The sequence below is a fragment of the Microcaecilia unicolor genome, chromosome 4 (genome assembly GCF_901765095.1).
Source record: "Microcaecilia unicolor chromosome 4, aMicUni1.1, whole genome shotgun sequence".
NCBI lineage: Eukaryota > Metazoa > Chordata > Amphibia > Gymnophiona > Siphonopidae > Microcaecilia > Microcaecilia unicolor.
The window spans coordinates 210,824,462-210,848,301 of NC_044034.1; the positions used below are offsets into that span (position 1 = coordinate 210,824,462).

The 23,840-nt window shown below is 47.2% G+C and overlaps 1 protein-coding gene across 1 annotated transcript; it reads right to left on the reverse strand.

The window, feature by feature from the left end:
• Positions 1-510: 510 nt before the first annotated feature.
• LOC115468984 (dispanin subfamily A member 2b-like) lies at positions 511-21,904 on the reverse strand. The gene is made up of 2 exons (XM_030201198.1): positions 21,495-21,904; positions 511-711 (listed from the first exon to the last, which is right to left on the reverse strand). The coding sequence occupies exons 1-2, from the start codon at positions 21,723-21,725 to the stop codon at positions 562-564; spliced, it is 381 nt and encodes a 126-aa protein (XP_030057058.1). The 5' UTR covers positions 21,726-21,904; the 3' UTR covers positions 511-561.
• Between the last annotated feature and the right edge of the window lie 1,936 nt (positions 21,905-23,840).

Consider the following 23,840-nt stretch of genomic DNA (forward strand, 5'->3'; position numbering starts at 1 on the left):
GAAGTATGTGTGCTGGTGAAAATATTTTCCCAAGTGATCTTCAAAGTCACTTATTCTGCATAAATCAATCATCTTAAGTGACAGTGCTTTTTGTGTTCTGGAACTCCAGATTTGCCTTTTCTAAATATTATCTATGGTTAAAAAAAAAAGCAGTTTTGGAATTTATGAAATTCAAAATCCCAGTATTTCATGTTCACCCATTTTTCATGCCAAAGCATGCTAGTGATTATCATCACATTTAGAGGAGATTGGGCCTTTGGGGATAGATTATGGCACCTAAAATATCCTCTAATTGGTATTCTGTAAGTTGCACTTAAAAGTTTGCGGTGATGTACCAAGGTATGAGGAGGTAATAAAATTTGTGAGGATTTTTCTGCAGTATTCATCTTTAATGTTGCTGACAGTTTTGTATTGTTACTCACAGTGCATCTTGTTTGAGTGTATCATATTATGTTTTTAATGCACTTTTCTCAACAATAAAAGTGTTTCCTTAAACATATGGCAAATTGATTTTTTTTGATGGTAGGGCAGAAATTCACACAATCTTAGACATCAGAAACTCTAAGCATGAGATGCAGATATGAAAACAATAATTAAGAGGACAATGGTGGTGATAATCCCCAGGACTGAGCAGATTATATTCAGAATTTTAGCAGTGGATGCATAGTGTCTGGCGACATCCAGATCATGCAGAACCTTCTGGTCTCTGGCCTGGAAAAGAGGAAAGGATACAAAAACATTACATATTTTCACCTTTTGAAAAGGTACATAGAAACACACAAGCAAAGGACAAAATAGTATTAGAAGAAAAAACATAAGACTATAAACTGTAATCTGACTCCAGAGATGTACACCACATAGGACTAGAAGTAGTATTTAAAAGTCAACAAGGCACCGAGATCAAGTTTGCACATTATACATGTCAAATATAAAAATGTTTTCAATCAAAACACCTATTAAGATCTGACCAGGCTTTACCTTGGGGTGGTATAACATGGCTGAGCCGCCTGTTATTTTAAGAAGATTGTGATAAGGATGGTACAACGTGCTGCGACGTCAGACTCCGAACTGGATTCAACGAATCAGCACTGCAGCATTACTTCCTTGCAGCATGGCCACGGAGGAATCGGAGGAAGACGAAATATGAAGACTTCGGGTCAGACCTCGGCTGGCGGGGGTTGGGGCCCCCCGCCAGCAAAGGTAAGCAGCGGGGGAGGGTTGATGGCGGGGAGGGGGGCCAGGGCGAAATCTGCGGGGGCCCAGGCCCCTGTGGCCCCACGCAGATACGCCCCTGGGATGAGAGCGGGTTTTTTGTGTTCTGTGAAGTTGGTGAGACTTGTGAGATTTGGTAGTTTTGTCTTTTCTTTTAATTTTCATTCGTTTAACCCACATTTTGTCGGTGGTAGTGCTTAAGTCATGTTTGTGGGTTTTTGTTCTGGGCTCCCAAATCTACCTGGGCTTTGTGGTTGTTTTATTTTGCTGCTTCCAGGAGATGTTCAGTGGTGCTGCTTTGGAAGAGTACTTGTGTAGGTGTTTTGTTGAGTACTTAGCTTTCATTAGATTCTTAATGCTGGAGACCATCCAGCTTATAATGGAAAGAGAAAAACGCCTATATTGCGACCCAAATTGGGAGATGGGCGTCTTTCTCCTGTGGGCGCCCAAATCGGTATAATCAAAAGCCGATTTTGGGCGTTTCCAACTGCAATCCGTCGCGGAAATGGGTAAAGTTGACAGGGGCGTGTTGGAGGCGTGGTGAAGGCGGAACTGGGGCGTGGTTATCGGCCGAGGAGAGATGGGCGTCTTTAGCTGATAATTGAAAAAAAGGCGTTTTTACTGCGATTTTGGGTTACTTTTTTTGGACCCTTTTTTTTTCACGAACAGGTCCCAAAAAAGTGCCCCAACTGACCAGATGACCACTGGAGGGAATAAGGGATGACCTCCACGGACTTCCCCAGTGGTCACTAACCCCCTCCCACCAAAACAAACCCACTTTAAAAACTTTTTTCCAGCCTGTATGCCAGCCTCAAATGCCGTACCCATCTCCATGACAGCAGAATGTGTTCTATCCTCTGACAGCCTTTCCCTGGTTCTGATGTGGCTCTCGGGTGAGTGTGACACCTTTTCTGTTATGTGCACTGCAGAGTCACATCAGCAATGCATTGTGGTGGGTGTAGGGTATTGAGCTCCGTGATTCCACTAGCTTGTGGCAAATGTTCATGATGTTGGTAGTTGGTAGGCTCTACTCCCATGGTGCTTTTCCCCCTGCCTACTGGGTCAGAGTGTGCCCTGTTTTGTTTCCGGTAGTCCATGAGGTAGTGGCCATTTTTGTAAGCCAGTTTTAGATCCCTTTCACGTGTTAGCCACGTTACAGAACTTAGTTCATACCTTGAATGTGGCTGATTGTACAGCATTCTGCCAGCTCTGACCTACTGCTAATCTCAGTACCAGGGAGACTCGTTGCCAGTGGGGCACAACCTCTGATCTCCAGTTAACTGTGAGTAAGCGTGCTTATTCCAATAAAGGACGTTTTCGGAGAGATTAGTCTTCAGGTGTCAACTGGTGTGCCAATGTTATATAGCAGCAACAAGTCCTAGAGGCCTGTGTGTATGCAGGTCCCTGGAGCACTTTTAGTGGGTACCGCAGTGCACTTCAGCCAGGTGGACCCAGGCCCATCCCCCCTACCTGTAACACTTGTGCTGGTAAATGGGAGGTCTCCAAAACCCACTGTACCCACATGTAGGTGCCCCCTTCACCCCTAAGAGCTATGGTAGTGTTGTACATTTGTGGGTAGTGGGTTTTGGGGGAGGGGGGTTGGGTGCTCAGCACCCATGGTAAGGGAGCTATGCATGTGGGAGCGTCTGAAGTCCACCGCACTGACCTCTAGGGTGCCCAGTTGGTGTCCTGGCATGTCAGGGGGGCGAGTGTACTATGAATCGTGGCCCCTCCCATGACCAAATGGCTCGGATTAGGACGTTTTTGAGCTGGGCGTTTTTAGTTTTCATTATCGCTAAAAAAAAACAAACGCCCAGCTGAAAAACGTCCATTTTTTCGAAAATATGGTCTGTCCCGCCTCTTCACGTACCCGTTTTCGGACATAGACGCCCATGGAGATAGGCGTTCGCATTCGATTATGCCCCTCCACATGTTCTCCAGCATTAAGAATCTAATGAAAGCTAAGTACTACTTTGAAAATATGATATGAATGAAGTATATATAATGATAATTGAAATACTTGAAATGAAAAAAAGTCATAAAAGTTAAAAAAATTTTGAAAAATATAAAGAGATATATCTAAGGATTGATGAGGATTGCGTTACTACCCTTTATAGACAAATGCTTGGCTCATTCAGCCAAACTAGGGGAAAAGTACGCTGATCTGATAGATCCTACTATGATCCCTTGTCTCAAATTGACCTTTACATAACTATGTGAATTTGAGTAGATTGAAGTAGAGCGTTTGATAAGTTGTTATATTCAGAATTAGACATCATTCTAACTGCAGGATTTTTTGAAGTGGGCAATAGTACAGACAGCTTCAGCCTTTTTTACAATTAGGTGAACTAGGTAGTTCTGCAGAACACCAGAATGGGAAGAGGGTAGCAAAAACATGCTCTACCAGGACTCTGCCAATGAAAAGGGAGCAGAGCAACAGTACTGGGGATCAGGCTGCCAAATAATGGTCACAACTAAGCTGCATCTATTCATTTGAAAGTTAAATATGAACTGTTCATTATGAATAAGAGCTGAATTTGCATGCTTGCAGCTGATTACTACGGTATAAATTTGTACATTAAGTTGAATTATTGGCATATACATATTATAGTCATAATGTAGCTTAGCAAACCGATGGCTTACGTTCTAATGTACCTGAACTGTTAACTCGCCTTGAAGTTGATTTGAATAGATGAGTAAATAGTATCTAAATTCAAACCCGCTGCAGAAGCTTCTGCCATATCCTTCTTTTGGTGGTAAAACCTCCCCAGCCTCATTCCCACTGGACACACTCTTCCACCTTATGTCCTTTCTTTTCCAAGTTTCACAAACCCCCTCATGGACTGCTCCAGGTACACCCTCCTTGAGAACTCCTTGAGAACTCCCCACTTGTTCCCTCTCAGCCCTGGAACTACCTCAAGCGTCCCAAAAACTAAGAGCTTTTGCTTTCTACACCTCTAAAACTTCAGGCACCACCCACCAACTGCTTGCCCTGGGATTTGTAGTATGGAGTGTTGCCACGATTTGGGTTTCTGCCAGGGACTTGTGACCTGGCTTGGCCACTGTTTGGAAAACAGGATACTGGGCTAGATGACTGGTCTGATCCAGTATGGCTACTCATGTACGTTCTTATGTGTCTAACACTATGGGGTTAACACTCAAAGCGATTTAAATGGCTCCTGGCCAATTTAAAATTACTAGTCCGGTGCTAACGGGGCACATTCAGCAGCACTGAAGACAGTGCACTGAAAATACCATTTAGCGCCTAACCTGAAATCAGCTACTTTGTGGCCATTCTGGGGGTGGAGCGAGCACTTAGGGGCCCTCTTACAAAGCTGCAGGAGGGCCAACATGTAGGCAGTGTGCGCCCAGCAGCAATTCAGAGTTTGGCGCGTGCCGAATCCCACGGTAGAAAATATTTTTCTATTTTCTACCATGGGGGGGGGGGGGGGGGGGGGGAGTTCCCGGCAGTAATCAGCAGCGCGGCCATGGCCACTTTGGCGTGCACTACATGGTTACTGCATGGGTATTGCCATGAGCCCTTACTGCTAAGTCAATGCTGGCAGTAAGGGTTCAGGCTATAAATAGGCACATGCTAGTTTTAATTTTTGTGCACACCTATTTCCCAGCCCATTAAAAAATGGCCTTTTTCTTAGCCATGGTAAAAAGTGGCACAGTGCGTGCCCAAAAGACTCACCCACACTACCGCAGGCCACTTTTTACCACAGCTTTATAAAAGGACCCCTTAATTGCTTAAGTGCTGAAATTGAGCATTTAAGCAGCTAGGATAACTGCATAACTAGGACTGCATAAAACACAGTCCTATCTTTACGTGGTTAAGAACATAAGAACAGCCATACTAGGTCAAACTAATGGCCCATCTAGCCCAGTACCCTGCTTCCAGCAGTGGCCAATCCAGATCACAAGAACCTGGCAGAAATCCAAACAGTAGCAACATTCAATGGTACCAATCCCAGGGCAACACTTCCCCATGTCTGTCTCAATAGCAAACTATGAACGTTTTCTTCAGGAACTTGTCCAAACCTTTTTTAAACCCAGATATGTTACCTGTCAGTACCACATCCTCCGGCAACGAGTTCCTATATTCTTTGAGTGAAAAATATTTCCTCCTATTTGTTTTTAAAGTATTTCCATGTAATTTCATTGAGCGTCTCCTAGTCTTTGTAGTTTTTGAAAGAGTGAAAAATCGATTCACTCTTACCCATTCTACACCACTTACAATTGTACTGTATAGACCTCAATCATATCTCCCCTCAGCTGTCTTTTTCCCAAGCTGAAGAGCCCTAACCTCTTTAGCTTTTCCTCATGAGAGGAGTTCTATCCCCTTTATCATTTTGATCATTCTTCTTTGAATCTTTTCTAATCCCGAGCAACCAGAAATGAACGTAATACTCAAGGTGAGGTTGCACCATGGAGTGATACAGAGGCATTATAATATTCTTGATCTTATTTACCATTCCTTTCCTAATAATTCCTAGTATCTCGTTTGCTTTTTTGGCCGTTGCCGCACACTGGACAGAAGATTTCAGCATACTGTCTACAAAGACACCTAGATCTTTTTCTTGGGTGCTGACTCCTAAGGTGGACCCTAGCGTCAGGTAACTATAATTTGGATTATTTTTCCCAATGTGCATCACTTTGCATTTGTCCATCTTTGCTGGTTAAGAGTTGAATATTGAACTTTTATCCAGCCATGTATGCCTGGTTATTCAATGCCCGTGCCTGGACATGGCCGAGCACTGAATATCCGGGAACAAAGCTGGTCGTAGTTAGCAAAATGCTGACTGCCACCAGCTGAATATCAGGCTCTATATTCCTCCCTTAACCTCATTTCGAACTTGGCTTTGGAAAGGCAAACAATTAAACCCAAAATTCCAGCCCAAACCCAACCTTTATCATATGAGCCCCCTTGTGGAATGATAAGTAGTGGCTTGGTAAGAGCCTGTAGATATTCTCACATGTTTGTATATGCTATATAGAATTACACTGCAGACCTGTTATTCCACCCAATATGAGGTGTGATATGTTGTGTTTTGGAAAAGAGGGTGCTGGGGGAGGCAGTTGGATGCCCAAGTTGTGTTACAAGTTTCTCTCAAGCTTTATTTTTTCTCTAATAAAAATTCCAATTACAGATTTGAAAGAGTCTATTATAGATCCCACCACAATTAGCCAATTGTTTATAGGTGAAGGGAAACAACAATAAGAGAAAATGGCAGCCAGATATTGTTGACTGAATTGCAGACGCCGTGTGACATGTCTGCATATGTTACGCTTCTCACGAAACACAGGGTTTGTGAGCCCTTGGACCACTGCCATGAGCGGCAGTGGCAGGCAAAACCACCCCCAAACCAGAGCCAAGGCAGAACAGGACTGGAACCCCAGACTGGAGTTGCAGCAGAGGCAAACAAGCTGGGACAGGCAGAACAGGAACAGCTAGACGTCACCTGCGCTTGACCGCCGTTCCCCAGGAGTTGAGCCCCTGGGTGCAGGCGGCCGGCAGGACTTACAGGTCAGGGCAGGAACTGGATACCAACAGGAAACACACAAAAGAGTCAGGACTAAAAGCTGCCAAGCAGCCACTAAGAAAGAAGCATAGACACAAGACAAGGAAATGCAGACCAGAAACAAGACTAGGAACTAGGCAATAAAACCAAAGCTAACTACACACAAACAAACTAGAACCAGACAAGGAACTCAGACTAGAACTGAACTAGGCAGAAGTGCACAGAGCACACCCACATACCAGGGGCCTTAGACGATGCAAAGGCAAACACAGAAGTTTCCAGGTCATTAATAAAGCCCATCAGCAGCTGATGTTCAGCTGCAGGAATCACAAGGCAGCTACGGGTGCTGTTCAGGCACAAACAAGAAAAGCAAGTCTGGCAGCCCGGAAGATCCGGACTGGACTAGGCTGAAGTCTGGAACGTGTGACAGTCCATAGCAGCCACCGGTTCTGGCCACCAGAGGGCGAGGTGAGCACAGACAAGGAAACAGTCACCAGCGTGACAGCATACAACTCATCTTAGCTAGCAAATGATCCTACAAGTATCCTCTCAATGGACCATATCTGTCCATCTAACCATTTTCTGCGTTAGAAGAACAAAGATCTGTGATCCACCAAAATGGCCCTATCCTTAGTGTTGGTTCCACAGAGTAGAGACCATCTCTTCTATACATTTGCACCCCACTATGTTCTATTACAGATTCTTGGTATACCATCTTTTTGTGGTACAACCAAAGTGGTTTATGTATTATATACAGGTACTTTCTCTGTCCCAAGTGGGTTCACAATGTGACTTGCCCAGTGCCCCTAAGGAGGGATAGTAAACCTATAATAAACTTGAAACTTCTCATAAGAAGCTACACCGGGAATTGAACCTAGTTCCACCTGTTCTCAGGAGCTACTCCTCCACTCCACTATATGTGTTCCTTATAATTCTGTTTCTTCCTGCGAGATATCTGGAACTTCCAAAGTAATTTAGTCTGTAAGGAATTAGGAATTTTGCAATAAAAGGTAACTTTGGGGGATGTAGAAGGAAGAAAGGGGCAGGCAAAGATTAAGTATGGAGACTGTGGTACTTTGGAGCCTTGTTTGCTAGGCTGTGAATGAATCTGAAACAAAAGTACAGACAGAAACGCCAGACTAATGATCCTTCAAGCAGAGATCGAAACCCTGTACTGTGCCAAATGGCAGAGCAATGAGCAGCCACACATGAATGCCAGACTGCAAGAATCCTTTCTAATTTGTTTATCAGATTAGGGAACTTACATTACTTCCTATGACTCATCTGCGTGTTCTCTAAAATTAAGGTTGAACATATCTGTTCTTTTCTTGTCATCATCAATTACGAACAATTGCTGAAATACTCAATGCCCTCCTAAATTAATTCTAGGAAGCATTAACTATTCTCTGCCCCAGTGCTCCTTGAAAGCAGCTGGTGTTCTAATCTAGGGTGTATACATGGGTCCCATGCCACATATCACAAGGCAGAACCAGATTCCCCAAATATTTGTACCAGTGTGAAATCAGAAGGTCAAAATGTGATATGAAAACCACACCATCATTGGTCCAGTCGTTTCCTTGTGTTACTTTGAGCTTCTACTAACTGACATGTTTAGACTCAATATCTTCTGTACCAAGTTCTTTGCAACCTTCAGCTAAAAATTTAGCTAATTTTTTTTTCAGTCAAAGGTAGAGAAGATATGACAAACATTTAGTCAACATATACCAAGGATATTGCCTGATGTTTTGCCAGTGTATAACATGGATGGAGTACCGGGAGATAGGTATTGAGAGGTATTTACTCCCGTTTTTGATCAGTGGGTTTTTAAGATGCTACAAGATGTTAAGACTTTCCCGCAAATCTGGTCATTTAGATACTGTCCATTGTTTTTGTTAAAACAACTACCAAACAAACAATTATTGGAGGAGCCTAGCACTGGTTAGTGCAGTGGACTTGCAAAATAAGTACCTGTATATAATATGTAAACTGCTTTGAATGTAGTTGCAAAAACCACAGAAAGGCGGTATTAAGTCTCATTCCCTTTGCTTTCAAAAACCAATTTATAAGTACATAAGTATTGCCATACAGGGACAAACTGAAGGTCCATCAAGCCCAGCATCCTGTTTCCAACAGTGGCCAATCCAGGTCATGAGTACCTGGCAAGATCCCAAAAAAGAACAAATACATTTTATGCTGCTTATCCTAGAAATAAGCAGTGGATTTTCCTCAAGTCCATTTTAATGATCTATGAACTTTTCCTTTAGGAAGCCATCCAAACCCCGCTAACCTAACTGCTTTTACTACATTTTCTGGCAACGAATCCCAGAGTTTAATTATATGTTGAGTGAAGAAAACGTTTCTCTGATTAGTTTTAAATTTACTACTTTGTAGCTTCATTGCGTGCCTCCTAATCCTAGTATTTTTGGAAAGAGTAAACATTGATTCACGTCTACCTGTTCCACTCCACTCATTTTATAGACCTCTGTCATATCTTCCCGCAGCCGTCTCTTCTCCAAGCTGAAAAGCCCTAGCCGTTTTAGCTTTTCCTCATAGGGAAGTCATCCCATCCCCATTTTTGTTGCCCTTCTCTGTACCTTTTCTAGTTCCTCTATATCTTTTTTTGAGATGCGGTGATACAACGGCATTATAAGGTGAAATAGCTGTATGTGTGTTGATGTGTTGAGTGGTGCTTAGACTGCGACTCCAGCTGTAAGGAACTAAGGCCAGTGCCAGTGCTGAGCAGACTTCTACACTGTGTGTCCTGTGTATAGCAAGATAGATTAGGATGGGCTGGAGTGGGCTTCAACAGCAACTCCAGTAGTTGAGACATAAGGACAGCGCAAGGCAGACTTCTACACTCTGTGTCCTCAAAATGGCAAACAAAGATCAGGCTCAAGTAGTATATGTATTGTTTAATCATGAATTACTTTGCGTTTGTCTACATTAAATTACATCTGCCATTTGTATGCCCAATCTTCCAATTTTTTTAAGGTCTTCCTGCAATTTTTCACAGTCCGCATGTTTTAACAACCTTGAATGGTTTTGTGTCATTTGCAAATTTAATCACCTCACTCATGGTTCCAATTTCCAGATCATTTATAAATATGTTAAAATAGCACCAGTCCCAGTACAGATCCTATTCTCTGTCCTCCATTGAGATCCTATCCTTACGCATCTAGTTTTTCCTATATAAGTACACAACTGTGGAACGCATTACCAAAAGCCTTGAAAATGACGTACGACCACCTAAACTTCCGAAAATCACTAAAAACCAACCTGTTAAAAAAGGCATACCCTACCGATCCAACTTAAATGCCTAATCTCTGCAACACAATCAAACTAAAGCACGTAATGGACATAACACAACCGTTCTTCGATTCCCTAATGTGGCTGTGCCACATGGTAAAATTATGTCTTACCTGATAATTTTCTTTCCTTTAACACAGCAGATGAATCCAGGAGCTAGTGGGTTAAGCCCGTCTACCAGCAGGTGGAGATAGAGGTAAACAAACTAAACGCAGTGATGTCAGACGGCCAGCTCATTCCTCAGTTAGTATGTCATTCGTAAGCATTTCCCAAGGCCAAAAATATGAAACCAATAACAACCAGAAACCATCCTCACTAGGAAAAACAGAGAACCAAATAAGAACTTCGAAATAACTGCAACTTGATCCAGAAATCGGAATCCTTTCAGTGTTCCCATATCTGTCTGAACTCTGCAAAAGAGAACCCGGAAAATGAAAAAAATGTCGGCTGAACTAGGGAGGGATCCTGGATTCATCTGCTGCGTTAAAGGAAAGAAAATTATCAGGTAAGACATAATTTTACCTTCCTTGTCACTTGCAGCAGATGAATCCAGGAACTAGTGGGATGTACCAAAGCATTCCTTAAGTAGGGTGGGAAGCCGACGCGCCCCGCGCCAACACTCCCACCCCAAAACTCGCATCCTCCCGAGCAGACATGTCTAGCCTGTAATGCTTCGCAAAAGTATGATGGGATGCCCAAGTAGCCGCCCGACAAATCTCTTCCAGAGATAAGGCCGACGCCTCCACCCAAGAAGCTGCCTGTGCCAGAGTAGAATGCGCCTTCAGGGCCACTGGAGACGCCCACCCTTGTAGCAGATACGCCGCTCCAATGGCTTCCCTAATCCAGCGAGCAATGGAAGCCTTAGAAGCCGCCTCACCGCTTTTCAATCCTGACAAGAGCACAAAGAAATGATCCGAGTGTCGAAACCCGTTAGAGATCTGCAAGTACCAAAACAAGGCTCTCCGCACGTCCAGGAAACGTAGCGAGGCAAACTCCCCTGGATAATCCTCTCTTCGAAAAGACAGAAGATAAACCGCCTGATTGACATGGAAAGCCGAAACCACTTTAGGTAGAAACGACAGCACCGTCCGGATCGACACCCCTGCTTCAGAAAACTGCAAAAAAGGATCTCTGCAAGGCAAAGCCTGAATTTCAGAAATCCTCCTAGCTGAAGCAATGGCCACCAAAAACACTGTCTTAAGTGTTAGATCCTTCTTAGAAACTTTATTCAACTGCTCAAATGGTGGGGCATGGAGGGCTCGCAGTACCACATTCAAATGCCACGCCAGGACGGCTGCCGCAGAGGAGGCCAAAGCCGAAGAGCCCCGCATAGGAAACGGACCACATCAGAGTGAGCTGCTAAAGAGGAACTGTCCAGTTTGCCCCTAAAACAAGCTAGCGCGGCCACCTGCACTTGAAGGGAATTATATGCCAATCCCTTATGAAGACCATCCTGAAGGAACTCCAGAATAACTGGAATGTCCATCCGAAAAGGCGATTCAGCACGCAAAGCATACCAAGCCGAGAAAGCTTTCCACACTCACGCGTACGCTGCTGAAGTAGACTGCTTCCATGCCCCCAAAAGAGTGGCAATGACTGGTCCTGAAAATCCCTTCTTCCTCAGCTGCCGCTTCTCAATAGCCAGGCTGTAAGACCAAAGCGGAAGGGATTTTCCATCTGAACTGGCCCTTGATGCGGCAGATCGGGAGTCACCGGAAGTCGCAATGGTGGCTCCGAGAGTGCTCGAACGAGATTCGCATACCACGGCCGTCGGAGCCAGTCTAGGGCCACTAGAACGACCGGCCCCCGATGCCGCCCTATGCAGCAAAAACTCTCCCTATCAGAGGCCACGGAGGAAAAACATACAGTAGCTATTGTTCCGGCCGTGGTTGGAGAAGAGCGTCCAATCCTGCGGATCTTGGCTGCCGTTTGCGGCTGAAGAACTGGGGAACTTTGACCTTGCAAGCCATGGCCATAAGATCCATTACTGGTCTTCCCCAACGTTGACAGATCAGCCGAAAAGCTGAGTCCGACAGCGTCCATTGCGCTACGTCCAAAAGAGTCCGGCTGAGAAAATCCGCTTGAACATTGGTCTTGTCCCGCAATGTGCGCTGCCGACAGACTCTGAACATGCGCTTCCGCCCATACTAGAAGACGAGACACTTCCACTGCCAAGGGAAGACTGCGAGTGCCCCCCTGCTGATTGATATAGGCCACCGTCTTGGTGTTGTCCGAGAATACACGAACCGCCTGCCCCTGCAGAAGGTCCGGAAAACTCCGCAGCGCATTCACGACTGCTTGTAATTCCAGACAATTTATTGGCCAAGTCGCTTCAAGAGGGGTCCACAATCCCTGGGCCACTCGATGAAGACAATGGGCTCCTCAGCCCGCAAGGCTGGCATCTGTCACGACTACCACCCAATTGGGAGACGCCAGAGAAACACCGTTCTGCAAATTGGCTGACTGGAGCCACCACGCGAGACTGTCCCTGGCCCTGCTCGACCAAGGAAGGCGCCGTTGATAATCCAGCGTCGGCAACCATCTACTCAAAAAGAAATTCTGAAGAGGCCGCATGTGAGCCCTTGCCCATGGAATGACCTCCAAGGTCGCCGTCATGGAACCGAGGAGCTGAACATAGTGCGACGACTCAATAAGGTCCGTACCTGAGAAAGCAATTTGATCCTTCGCCCCTCGGGGAGAAATACCTTCTTCCTCCTTCATATCGAACTGCACTCCAAGATATTCCAGACTCGTGAGTAGGAACCAGATGACTCTTGTCCAGATTGACCACCCAACCTAAGGATTGCAACACCGCAATCACTCGGTCGGTGACCACTCGACTCTCCTCTGCTGTAGTCGCCCGAATCAGCCAGGCAGCGAGATATGGATGCACCCGAATCCAGTGGCGTTCCGACGCTGGCTGACACCCGGGTGCAGCGTGACCCCCCGGCAAAATGACACCCCCCCCGGTGCACGCCGCTGGGGGTTGTGCCGTGGCGCACGCCTGTTGCCTGCCCCTGTCTCCCAGTTCGCAATTCGCATGTGTTCACTGCTCCCTCTGAGTCTGCCCCGGAACAGGAAGTAACCTGTTCCGGGGCAGACTCAGAGGGAGCAGTGAACACATGCGAATTGCGAACTCGGAGACAGGGGCAGGCAACAGGCGCGCGCCACGGCACCCTGCCAGCGGCGTGCACCCGGGGCGGACTGCCCCCACCTTGGTACGCCACTGCCCGAATCCTCTCCTTCCGCAGGAATGCTGCCACCACCACCATTACTTTGGAAAAAGTGAGTGGGGCAGTGGCCATCCCGAAAGGAAGGGCCCGAAACTGGAAGTGCTGACCGAGCACTGCAAATCGGAGAAATCGCTGATGGGGCTGCCAAATGGGAATGTGTAGGTACGCTTCCCTCAAATCGAGAGCCATCAAAAACTCGCCTGGTTGAACAGCAGCAATAACTGTCCTCAACGTCTCCATGCGGAAGTGACGAACCCGCAAAAACTGGTTTACTTTTCTGAGATCGAGAATAGGCCAAAAAGCCCCTCCTTTCTTTGGCACCACAAAGAAGATGGAGTACCGACCTGTGCGCTTTTCGAGAGGAGGAACAGGTACGATAGCCCCTATCCTTAACAGGTCTCGCAAACACTGCAGAACCGCTGTCGGCCCGCGATAAACAGCGGGACTCCAGAAAAAAGTCTGTGACAGAAGAGAAGAATTCTTACTTGTAGCCCTCTCGCACTACATCGAGGACCCACTGGTCCGAAGTAATTCTGGCCCACTTTGGAAGAAAGAGAGAAAGCCGACCACCGATCTGCTCTCTTCCCGAGTGGACCTGCGCCCCATCATTGGGAGGATCGAGCTGGAGCCCCCTGACAAGAGGGGGGTCCAACCGGACACTTCTCATTGCAAAAGGAAGAGCGCTGCCCTGGAGCGCTCTGGGCGATACCGTTGTGACTCCCTGAACCGTGACCTCGAAGCTCGCTGCCTGGGCGTAGACTTGGCTCTATCCTCTGGGAGACGGTGAGATTTGGAATCCCCCAAATCTTTAACAATCTTTTCTAGGTCGTCTGGTACTAGCCATCTTGGGGTTGACCGCCTGAGAAGCCGCAACCTCAGGGCCCTCTATATTCAGGGCTTCCAGCGCCTGAGAGATGAAGGAGGACAACTCCTCCTTATGGAAAATTCTCACGGCGGAAGAGTCCTCTGGTTGGTCAGTGAGAACACCATCCTCCACGTCCTCTACCCTCATCTGCTCCGAGAGAGCCACCACGGAGGGCGCTGCAGGCGACTGTATGCAGGACCCCTCCTCAGACCCCAAAGAAAGCCTAGGCTTTTTAAGGGAGGAGAAATCCTCTGGGGAAAAACCCAAAATCTCTTGGTTACCCCCAGACCCCCTGAGAGGATCAAAGGTCGAAGCTGTCACAGCCGCGTGAGGGGGGGGGGGGGCAAGGTCCTTTTCAACAAAAATGCCTGATGGGAGTAGCAAAATAAACTCTGGGGATAACCCCTCCCCCACCGCCCACAGTGCCTGACGGCCCCCCGACTCCCCTACCAGCGGAGAAGAAGCTTTGCCGAAAACCGCTACCGGAGCCGGCTCCACGACCGATCGCAAAATGGCGCGAGAATCGCCAGGCTCCGGGCGGGAAAGCACGCTCGCGGGGGGGTGTCACTGCTCCATGAGTCCCGCCAAATCAGCGCACCCTGCGCTCCAAAGGCCCGCTGCCAAAAGCCGTTTCCCGCATCGGGAACAGCGTTTTACCGCCTCCGCTGCCATCGCCCGCCCCCAAACAGGAACCCAGCAGGACTTACCCCGGAACAGGAAAGCGTGGGAACTGACAGCTGAGCCGAAGAAAAAAACTCTCCGACTGCACTTCGAGGCAGGCTCAGACAAGCAGGCAACAGAAAACAGGACTCGGACACCAGTAACACAAACCTGCTCTCAGCAAAAACACACTTCCCTGTGCTTCTGTTTCTCTTTTAAACAAATTCTATGGTTCTCTCTTTTTTTTTTTTTTTTAGTGAGGAGGCAGAAACAAACAGGGAAGCAAAGGAACAGCAAAAGCCTGTTCAGAGGGAATTTGAGGTGAGGAGGGACCCAGCAACTGCGTATGCTGCCAAAGGGGACACCACCAGTCCGCCACCCCCGTCTCAAACTGGCCACCGGCCCAGGAGCACCCTCAGAGGCCTTGGGCCCAGGAGCTGGAGAAAAAGTCATCCACCACCTGCTGAGATAGAGACATACTAACGGAGGAAGGAGCTGGCCGTCTGGCATCACTGCCTTTAGTTTATCTCTATCTCCACCTGCTCGTAGGCAGACTTAACCCACTAGTTCCTGGATTTATCTGCTGCAAGTGACAAGGAAGAACTTGATCTTACCACAACACCACCCTGTATTTGTTCACACTGGAGCCTGCAAAGGGCTCTCCGGTACTATGTAAGCCACATTGAGCCTACAAATAGGTGGGAAAATGTGGGATACAAATGTAACAAATAAATAAATAAATGATGTGTGACTATTTGGCAGACTGGATGTACCATTTAGGTCTTTATCTGCCATCATTTACTATGTTAATTGCCACCTAGTCTAGTCACTACAGCAACAGTCTTCAGCCAGGAAGCCCAGAAACATGGGCCTTGAATCTGACCACTAAGTATCATCCTTAAACAAGGACCAAATCTCCCCCCCCTCTGGGGGGGGGGGGGGCTGTGAATTCTGTCTATGGATCATTTCCAGCCTCTACCAACCCAGACGAGAAGGCCAATGTGAGCATTGAAACCTTTTGTTGAAATCTGGGACTAGTAGTACACTGGATGTGCTTTTACTGAGCAATACATATTCTGTGTGTGATTTATTTCCCTCCAGGGCTGCTCTGGATAGGCAGTTCCTGTTTATTACAACTTTCAGCCAAAAGCACTAACTCCACGGAAAGAGACCTTCCCTTACCGATCCCTTAGTGAATCAGTAAAAAACAGGCATGCATGAAGGAAATTGCATGCAAATGAGCTGCTCGCTGTTAGCTCATTTGCACGTGATTTCCTTCCTAAGGAGGGGAAGCAGGTCGGCCAGCTGAGCATGCACAGAGCAGCCAAGCGTTATGCTGGCTGCTCTGCACATGTCAAAGACGGCTTCATACACGCACACAAGCTGCGTGTATAATAGCCATCTACAACCAATAAATTGCCGGGCATTGCGCAGCAGAGGGAGACAGCTGGACCCTAGAAAGAGAGAATCGGGGATCGGGATGTGCGAGCACGTCCAAATCAAAACTATTTGGACGTCCCTGTTGATTATGCCCCTCCAGGTCTCTCTCAGCCAATCACATCGCGTTTAGCTGACACCAGCTAAAAGTACTGGTAAATACTTTAGAACCAGGACAAAAATATATTGCCGATGCCACCCAAAACTGCTTCCAACTCCGACTTCACAACCCTGATAATAATAATTATTATTTTATTTTCAGCTATGAAATGATGGGGAAGAAGGGCTTTTAGAGATGCATTTAGTCCTGTACTGTGCTAAATGTAAAGATGGCACATGCCAAGGATGGTGTTAGGGGAGTGTGACAAGGGCATCTGTCATTGGTGTTGTGGGTTCAGTATTGGACTCCCTCATCCTTTGTCCCCTTGGTCCAGCATTTCTCTCCGTTCCCTCCAGCCCCCTCCCTCCTCCCATGGGTCTAGCCAGCACCTCATTCATTTTCCTCCACCCCTCCTCCTCCCATGGGTCCAGCCAGCACTTCTCTCCTTTTCCTCCACTCCTCCCCCTCCCATGGGTCAAGCCAGCACCTCTCTCCTCCACCCCATATCCCCATGGGTCCAGCTAGCACCTCTCTCCTTTCCCTCTACCTACCTCCTCCCATGGGTTCAGCCAGCACCTCTCTCCTTTTCCTCCAGTCCCCCCTCCTCCCATGGGTCCAGCCAGCACCTCTCTCCTTTTCCTCCACCCCTCCTCCTCCAATGGGTTCAACACCTCTCTTCTTTTCCTCCAGTCCCCCCTCCTTTCATGGGTTCAGCCCGCACTTTTTCCACCAGTCCCCCATCCTTTCATGGGTCCAGCCAGCACCTCTCATTTTCCTCTACCCCTCCTCCTCCTATGGATCCAGCCAGCACCTCTCTCCTTTTTCTCCACCCCATTTCCTCCGATGGGTCCAGCCAGCAACTCACTCCTTTTCCGCCACCCCTCCTCCTCTTATGGGTCCGGCCAGCACCTCTCTCCTTTTTCTCCACCCCATCTCCTCCGATGGGTCCAGCCAGCAACTCACTCCTTTTCCTCCACCCCTCTTCCTCTTATGGGTCTGGTCAGCTCCTTTCCTTCCACTCCCCTCCTCCCATGGGTCAAGCTAGCACCTCTTTCCTTTCCCTCTACCCTCCTCCTCCCATGGGTCCAGCCAGCACCTCTCTCCTGTCAGGCTGGATGTAAGCCCTTGAGCCTAGGCCGAGGCCTAATTTAGCTTTTAGGCCAAGGCCTAGGATGGACCGAACAGGTACTATAAGCCACCCCAGCTACCAAGCCTTGCACGCACATACACACAACCCAACTTGCACTACCAGAAAGGGGAAGATAGGGCATTCAGGCGGCCCTCACGGCCTACCGGGAACCCACTTGCTCAGAATACAGTCATACAGGCCTCACGGCCTAACTGAAACCGACTCAAACCCAGGGAAGGGAGAAAGAAAAAACGAGGGGTCCCCGTGGGGCCTAGAGCACCAACACACTAAGTGCTCGCTAAGGACACAAGGGAAAAATGAACTAAGAGAGGTAACTATAGGAAACACATCAGGCTGTACCTCACAGCACACAAAGGAAATGAGGGACTGAGAAATATGGATACAGAGAGCAGAGACCCCCAGCAGACAGGACAGGGAAAAGCCAGCAAAAAATAGAGCCGGGCCTGAGACGCACCCCGCTCAGAAAGGGCAGTACACAGTAATAGTGAAGGTACTGACAGCAAAAAAGAATTAAAACAGTCACAAGGGAAAGACTGCTCCAAACACTCAGCTGCCAGAGGCAGGCAAAATACTGTAGTCAAAGGGTTAACCAAGCTCTGAACACACAGCTGCCAAAGGCAGGAACACTGCCAACAAAGGCTAACGGAAACAAGGGGAAGAACAAACAAACAGCCCCCACAGAAAGAAACAAAGGTCCCCAGTCTGCCACAAAGACACAACAAAATACAAACACAGCACAAAGGGTAACTCCAAGGGAAACAAAACAAACAACCTGGAACAGAATGATAAATGAGCTTACCACAAAGCACCAGTCAAACAGAAAAATATCACAGGTGAGGGAAGAGGGGTAATCAGACACACACTGGAAGCAGCAAGCACACTGAGACAGAGCAACAGAGGGCTACAGCAAGGAAGGAGAAAACACTCCACAACACACAGAGCAAAAGCTCAAACAGTGCAAGAAAAGGCTTCAGAAAAAAACGAAGGGCGCCAAAGCAAGGGTTGTAGGGAAGGGTAAGCTTAAGTAGATCAGACTGACATCAGCTCAGCCCAGATGGGCCAATCAGGAATGGTTCCAGGCATTCCCATGTCTTAGCAGAGTTAAACAGAATCATAACATCTCCTTTTCCTCCACCCCTGCTCCTCCCATGGGTCCTGCCAGCACTTCACTCATTTTCCTCCACCCCTCCTGCTCCCATGGATCCAGCCAGCACTACTCTCCTTTTCCTCCACCCCTCCTCCCTTGGGTCCAGCACCTCTCTCCTTTTTCCTCATCCTCCCATGGGTCCAGCCAGAACCTCTCTCCTTTTCCTCCACCCCTCTTCCTCCCATGGCTCCAGTCAGCACCTCTCTCCTTTTCCTCCAGTACCCCCAAGTGTCCAGCCAGCACCTCTCTCTGTTCCCTCCATCCGTTCACCTCCCATGGGTCCAGCCAGAACCTCTCTCCTTTTCCTCCACCCCTCCTCCTCCCATGGCTCCAGTCAGCACCTCTCTCCTTTTCCTCCAGTACCCCCCTCTTCCCAAGTGTCCAGCCAGCACCTCTCTCTGTTCCCTCCATCCGTTCACCTCCCATGGGTCCAGCCAGCACCTCTCCTGCCAGCACTTCATTCATTTTCCTCCACCCATCCTGCTCCCATGGGTCCAGCCAGCATTTCTCCCCTTCCTTCCACCCTTGGGTCCAGCCAGCACCTCTTTCCTTTCCCTCCACCCTCCTCCTCCCATGGGTCCAGAGCACCTTTTCCTTCACTCCTCCTCCTCATCCCATAAAGCACCTTTCTCCTCTTTTCCTTTCCCCTCATCTCATCTCCTTCCTCTCTCTTCCCTCCCCTCTATGTCCAGCAATTTCTCCTCTCTCCCTGGGCCCAGTCCTTCCATCCATGCTCCTCTCTCCCCTGCCCCATTGGTCCAGCCAGCACTTTTCTTAGAGAACTACATCGGGATGGCGATAGTGCTTGTAGGGATGGGACGAGGACACAGCCTGTGCGGATGGGGACAAACTTTGTCCCATTTCATTTTCTACTTTGAAGCCTGTTAATGAACTGGACTGTTATTTATGTTTGAGTGAAATGTTTTGATTTGTTGGAAAAACAAGCAAACATGCTGGCCACAACTAGCAAAGTTTGCATGGGGGATCATATATATTCCTGATACCAGCACATCTTCTAAGAAGACATCTTCTATTGCAGGAATGACTGTGGAAGACAGGACAGCTAGACTGAATCCTGAGATTGTTGATGACTTATTCATCCAAAGATTAAAAAATCATAACAGTGCTTCATAGGCATATTTCCCCCCGCTAGGGCCTATAGAACGGGTTGTAATTTTGTATCCCTGGTCATTTTAGCAGGGTGGATTATAATTCCTTAGGGTAGTAGAAGTCAGCTATTGTTGGGGTTGGAAGGGTAGAGTGTAAGGGGAGTTATTATTGTTGCTTGTTGTTATTGTTTTCTATTTGTGATTTATGAACAGTTGCACAGCAAATTGTTCCTTTTTATACTTTAATAAAAAGATTTAAATATAAAATCAAAAGTGTTCGAGGCTCCTGCAGATGAGGACAGAGCACACAGGATGGGGCAGGGACGAAAGGCAGGGATAGAGAGTGGGACTGCCGGGACGAAGACAGAACCTGATGGGGTGGGGATGGAGAAAACTTTGTCCCTGTGTCATTCTTTAACTTTTCTCTCTTCCCATCCTCCTCCCTAGGCGTCACAGTAGGCAACAACTCAAACAGGCTGGGTCTTTGGATTTCCTCCTGCCGCTTCCCATGCCAGGAGCAACCTCTCTACTGCAACTTCCTGTTTAGCATCAAAACAGGAAGTTCCATTAGAGACGGCGGGCCGCAGCAGAAGGAAGGCCACAGAGCCAGCCTATGTGAAATCGCTGACTGCTGCAGGAAAACATGACACCTTCAGGGAGGAAAAGCCTTTTTTTTTTTTTAACCACAGGAAAAAGGCTTTCACTGTTCCCATGGGGCAGTAAAAAGTTTTGATCCTACATCAGCAGTAATTTTAGTTAGAGTTTTGCTGTTACCACGGTATGTCCGTGGTGACAGCAACCATGTAATTTTCTAGCAGTGGCCTGAGAACCAGGGGAACCGGGTTCAATTCCCACTGCAGCTCCACTCTGTGAAAGTTACTTAGCCCTCCATTTCCCCAGGTACAGAATAAGTATCATATATAAAATGTAAACTGTTCTGCCTGTAACCACAAAAAGGTGGTATATTAAATCCCAGTCCTTTTCTCTAGAAGTAAATAGAAAGAGGAATTGGGGGGGGGGGGGGGACTCAAAGGTCTCCAGGGGTCACCAACCGTTAGCCAACCCCTTACACTGAAGAACAGTGGCCTAGGGGAAGTCAAAACCGTTAGGCTAGCCCTGCATGATGGCGCAGGAATTTACATCACATTTTGCAAATTCTTTTAAGTGTTCAGGTTGTAACTACATGTATTACTTTGGAATACATAATAACTCTACACTACTTTTTCCACTAAACAATGCTGAAAATGATACAAAAAAAATCAGTATTTTCTTCAAATGTCTTTCAAATTTACTATGGAGGAAAAAAGAGCCTCACAGAGCTCCTAGACAATATAGCCGTCTATTGGAGCTAAAACGGATCCGTTTTAGCTCCAATAGACGGCTATATTGTCTAGGAGCTCTATGAGGCTCTTTTTTTCCTCCATAGTAAATTTGAACTACATTTGAAGAAAATACTGATTTTTTGTGTATCATTTTCAGCATTGTTTAGTGGAAAAAGTAGTATAGTGTTATTTATTTCAAGTGAATTTTTCCACACCCTATTGGTTGATTTGTAGTGGTTACTTTGGAATAACACATATAATTATTATACCCAATAAGCGCTATTAGGAATGCGATTCTTGTGAACTTTTCTAGCCACTGCTTGAGGGTAGAATAAGACACTCCGCGTCTGGGATGGTATTACAAGCTCTCCTGATCTCTGGGGAAATTTTAAGAGAAAGGTTAAGAAAAAAAAAAAAAAAAGTCTCACCTTAACAGAGAACACGAGGGCCAGGAAACCCAGGCAGCAGACGTTTAGGAACATGGCGTTGAAAAGTGACCACAGCACATGGTCGTTGGGCTGAGGGGTAAAGGGCACGCTGACCTGTACCGTGTTAATATCGGTTACATAAGGTGGAGCAGCCTCGCCAGGCTTCGGCTGCTCATATGCCTGGACCAGTCTGTCGTAAGGGACATCAGCTTTAGTAGGATAATCCGCCATCTGGAAGCACAAGAAGGATCCGTTTGTACGAGTTCTCCTCAGTGCTGTCTTTGGATGCACGAGGCTGCGATCCGGAGCAGGGATCCCCGGGGTAAGTTATGGGCAGCAAGACACACACACGACCTGTCAAGTCTTCGACGGTCACGCGATCTAGTGCAAGTGTAGAGAGAAAAAGGCTGACTAAGTGCCGGAGCCGGGAGGAGAGGAGGGGTTTGGCTGATGACCAGGAGCTGCAGCATTTTATTTTGTCTTCAGCCCAGAAATCGACAGTGTTGGAAAAGAAGAAATATTTAAAGATTACAAAAAGCCTGATAGAAACTTGAGAGGAGGGAGGGACAAGACGTTATTGGTGTGAAAAAAAGAAACTACTGGAGTTTGCAACTGCAAGCAACAGTGGGTCAAGCAAGCTTCATAGCTAAGGAAGTGCATAGTTGCAATTCATATACATTTTAGCTACTGGGAGGGTGGGCACTGGGCAGTTTTCAAAAAACATGTTTGCCCAGGTGAATAACTGTTGAAAATTGCCCCTTGCCTAGAGCAGATGCTGGCAAACTCTCAGCTAACAACTCCTTGGGAGGTAGGAAAGGGAGTGGCAAAAATACATGCCAATTAGCAATGTTGGTGGGATTAACTTTAAGTGTCCTGTTGATCATGCTATTTCTTTGTGCCCGCATTTCCTCTCGTAGCGGATCCAGTTTCTCCACTTTTGTAGTTACTCTTTTGGGATTAATTTAAAAAAAATTCCATCAAGGGAACCCTGTATGTTTATAGCTAAAATATTTTTTGGCATATAGAGAAGGTTCCCGCCGAAGGCAGCTGAACAGGGTACCCCATTCCTGGTTTTGCCTCACAGCCTGCATTGTTTGTAGTTAAGATTTTTCCTTAAGGTAAGCAATGGAAAAATCTGAACTACAAATCCATGCATGCACTGAGGTAAAACCAAGCCTGGATCAGTCTATTCAGTTGGTCTGGGTCAGGGCTAGATAAGGCAATATAAACATGCCTGAGGAAAGGAGCCCAAAAACTAGGGTCTCGATCTTCCCTCCTCACTGATCCCCTGCCAGTGGGCACAAGAAAACAAAAAAGGAGAAAGCTTCCCATGAAAGAAATGCTAAAGGACAAGGAAATAGGGTTGGGCCAGTAAAAAATGAATAGTAGAACCATGGAGTAAAACCTGATAAAAAACATAAAGTTTATTATGAAAAAAGGATCATAGGTCTACATAAACAAATTCCCAAAAGACAGTGGCAATTCAGAAGGTAGACTTCACACACAGTTCCCTGTTTCCTCCCTGCATCAGGACAGGAGGCAACAACCTTCTGAATTGTTTAAAACACAAATAACTGTGGTTGGGGGTGAGGTAATCTTCGAAGGGAAATAGTTTCACATGATAGTTTCTCAGAACATAAAGCAAAGAAAGCATTTTTACCTATCATCTCCCTTCGAAGATTAACCCCCAGCCAGTGGCGATCCTAGATCGGCTGACACCCGGGGCAGATCGCCGCTGCGCCCCCCCCCCCCCCCCGGGTGCCTTCTTTGCTGCTGGGAGCAGCTGTGCGCCTGTCGGCTCCACTGGCCCTGCTCCCTCTGCCCCGGAACAGGAAGGTTCTTCCTGTTCCGGGGCAGAGAAAGAGTAGTTACTCACCTGTAACAGGTGTTCTCCGAAGACAGCAGGCAATATATTCTCACTGATGGGTGACGTCACGTCGGCCCGGAGGACTTTCCAGCAAAGTCTATGACAAAGTCTAAAATGTCCCCCGTCGCGCGGGCGGATGCAGTGCGCATGCGCGCGTCCACTTTCCCGCCCGCCGCGCGGGCACATTCCTCAGTTAATTACAAGAATTAGAGGAATACAACTCCAATGGGGAGGTGGGAGGGTTGTGAGAATATATTGCCTGCTGTCTTCGGAGAACACCTGTTACAGGTGAGTAACTACTCTTTCTCCAAAGACAAGCAGGCCAATATTCTCACTGATGGGGTATCCCTAGCCCCCAGGCTCACTCAACACAACAAAGAATGGTCAATTGGGTCCCGCAACGGCGAGGACAAAAAACAAAATTGACCTGAAACCAAATTCAACTAACTGAGAGTGCAGCCTGGAACAGAATAAACATG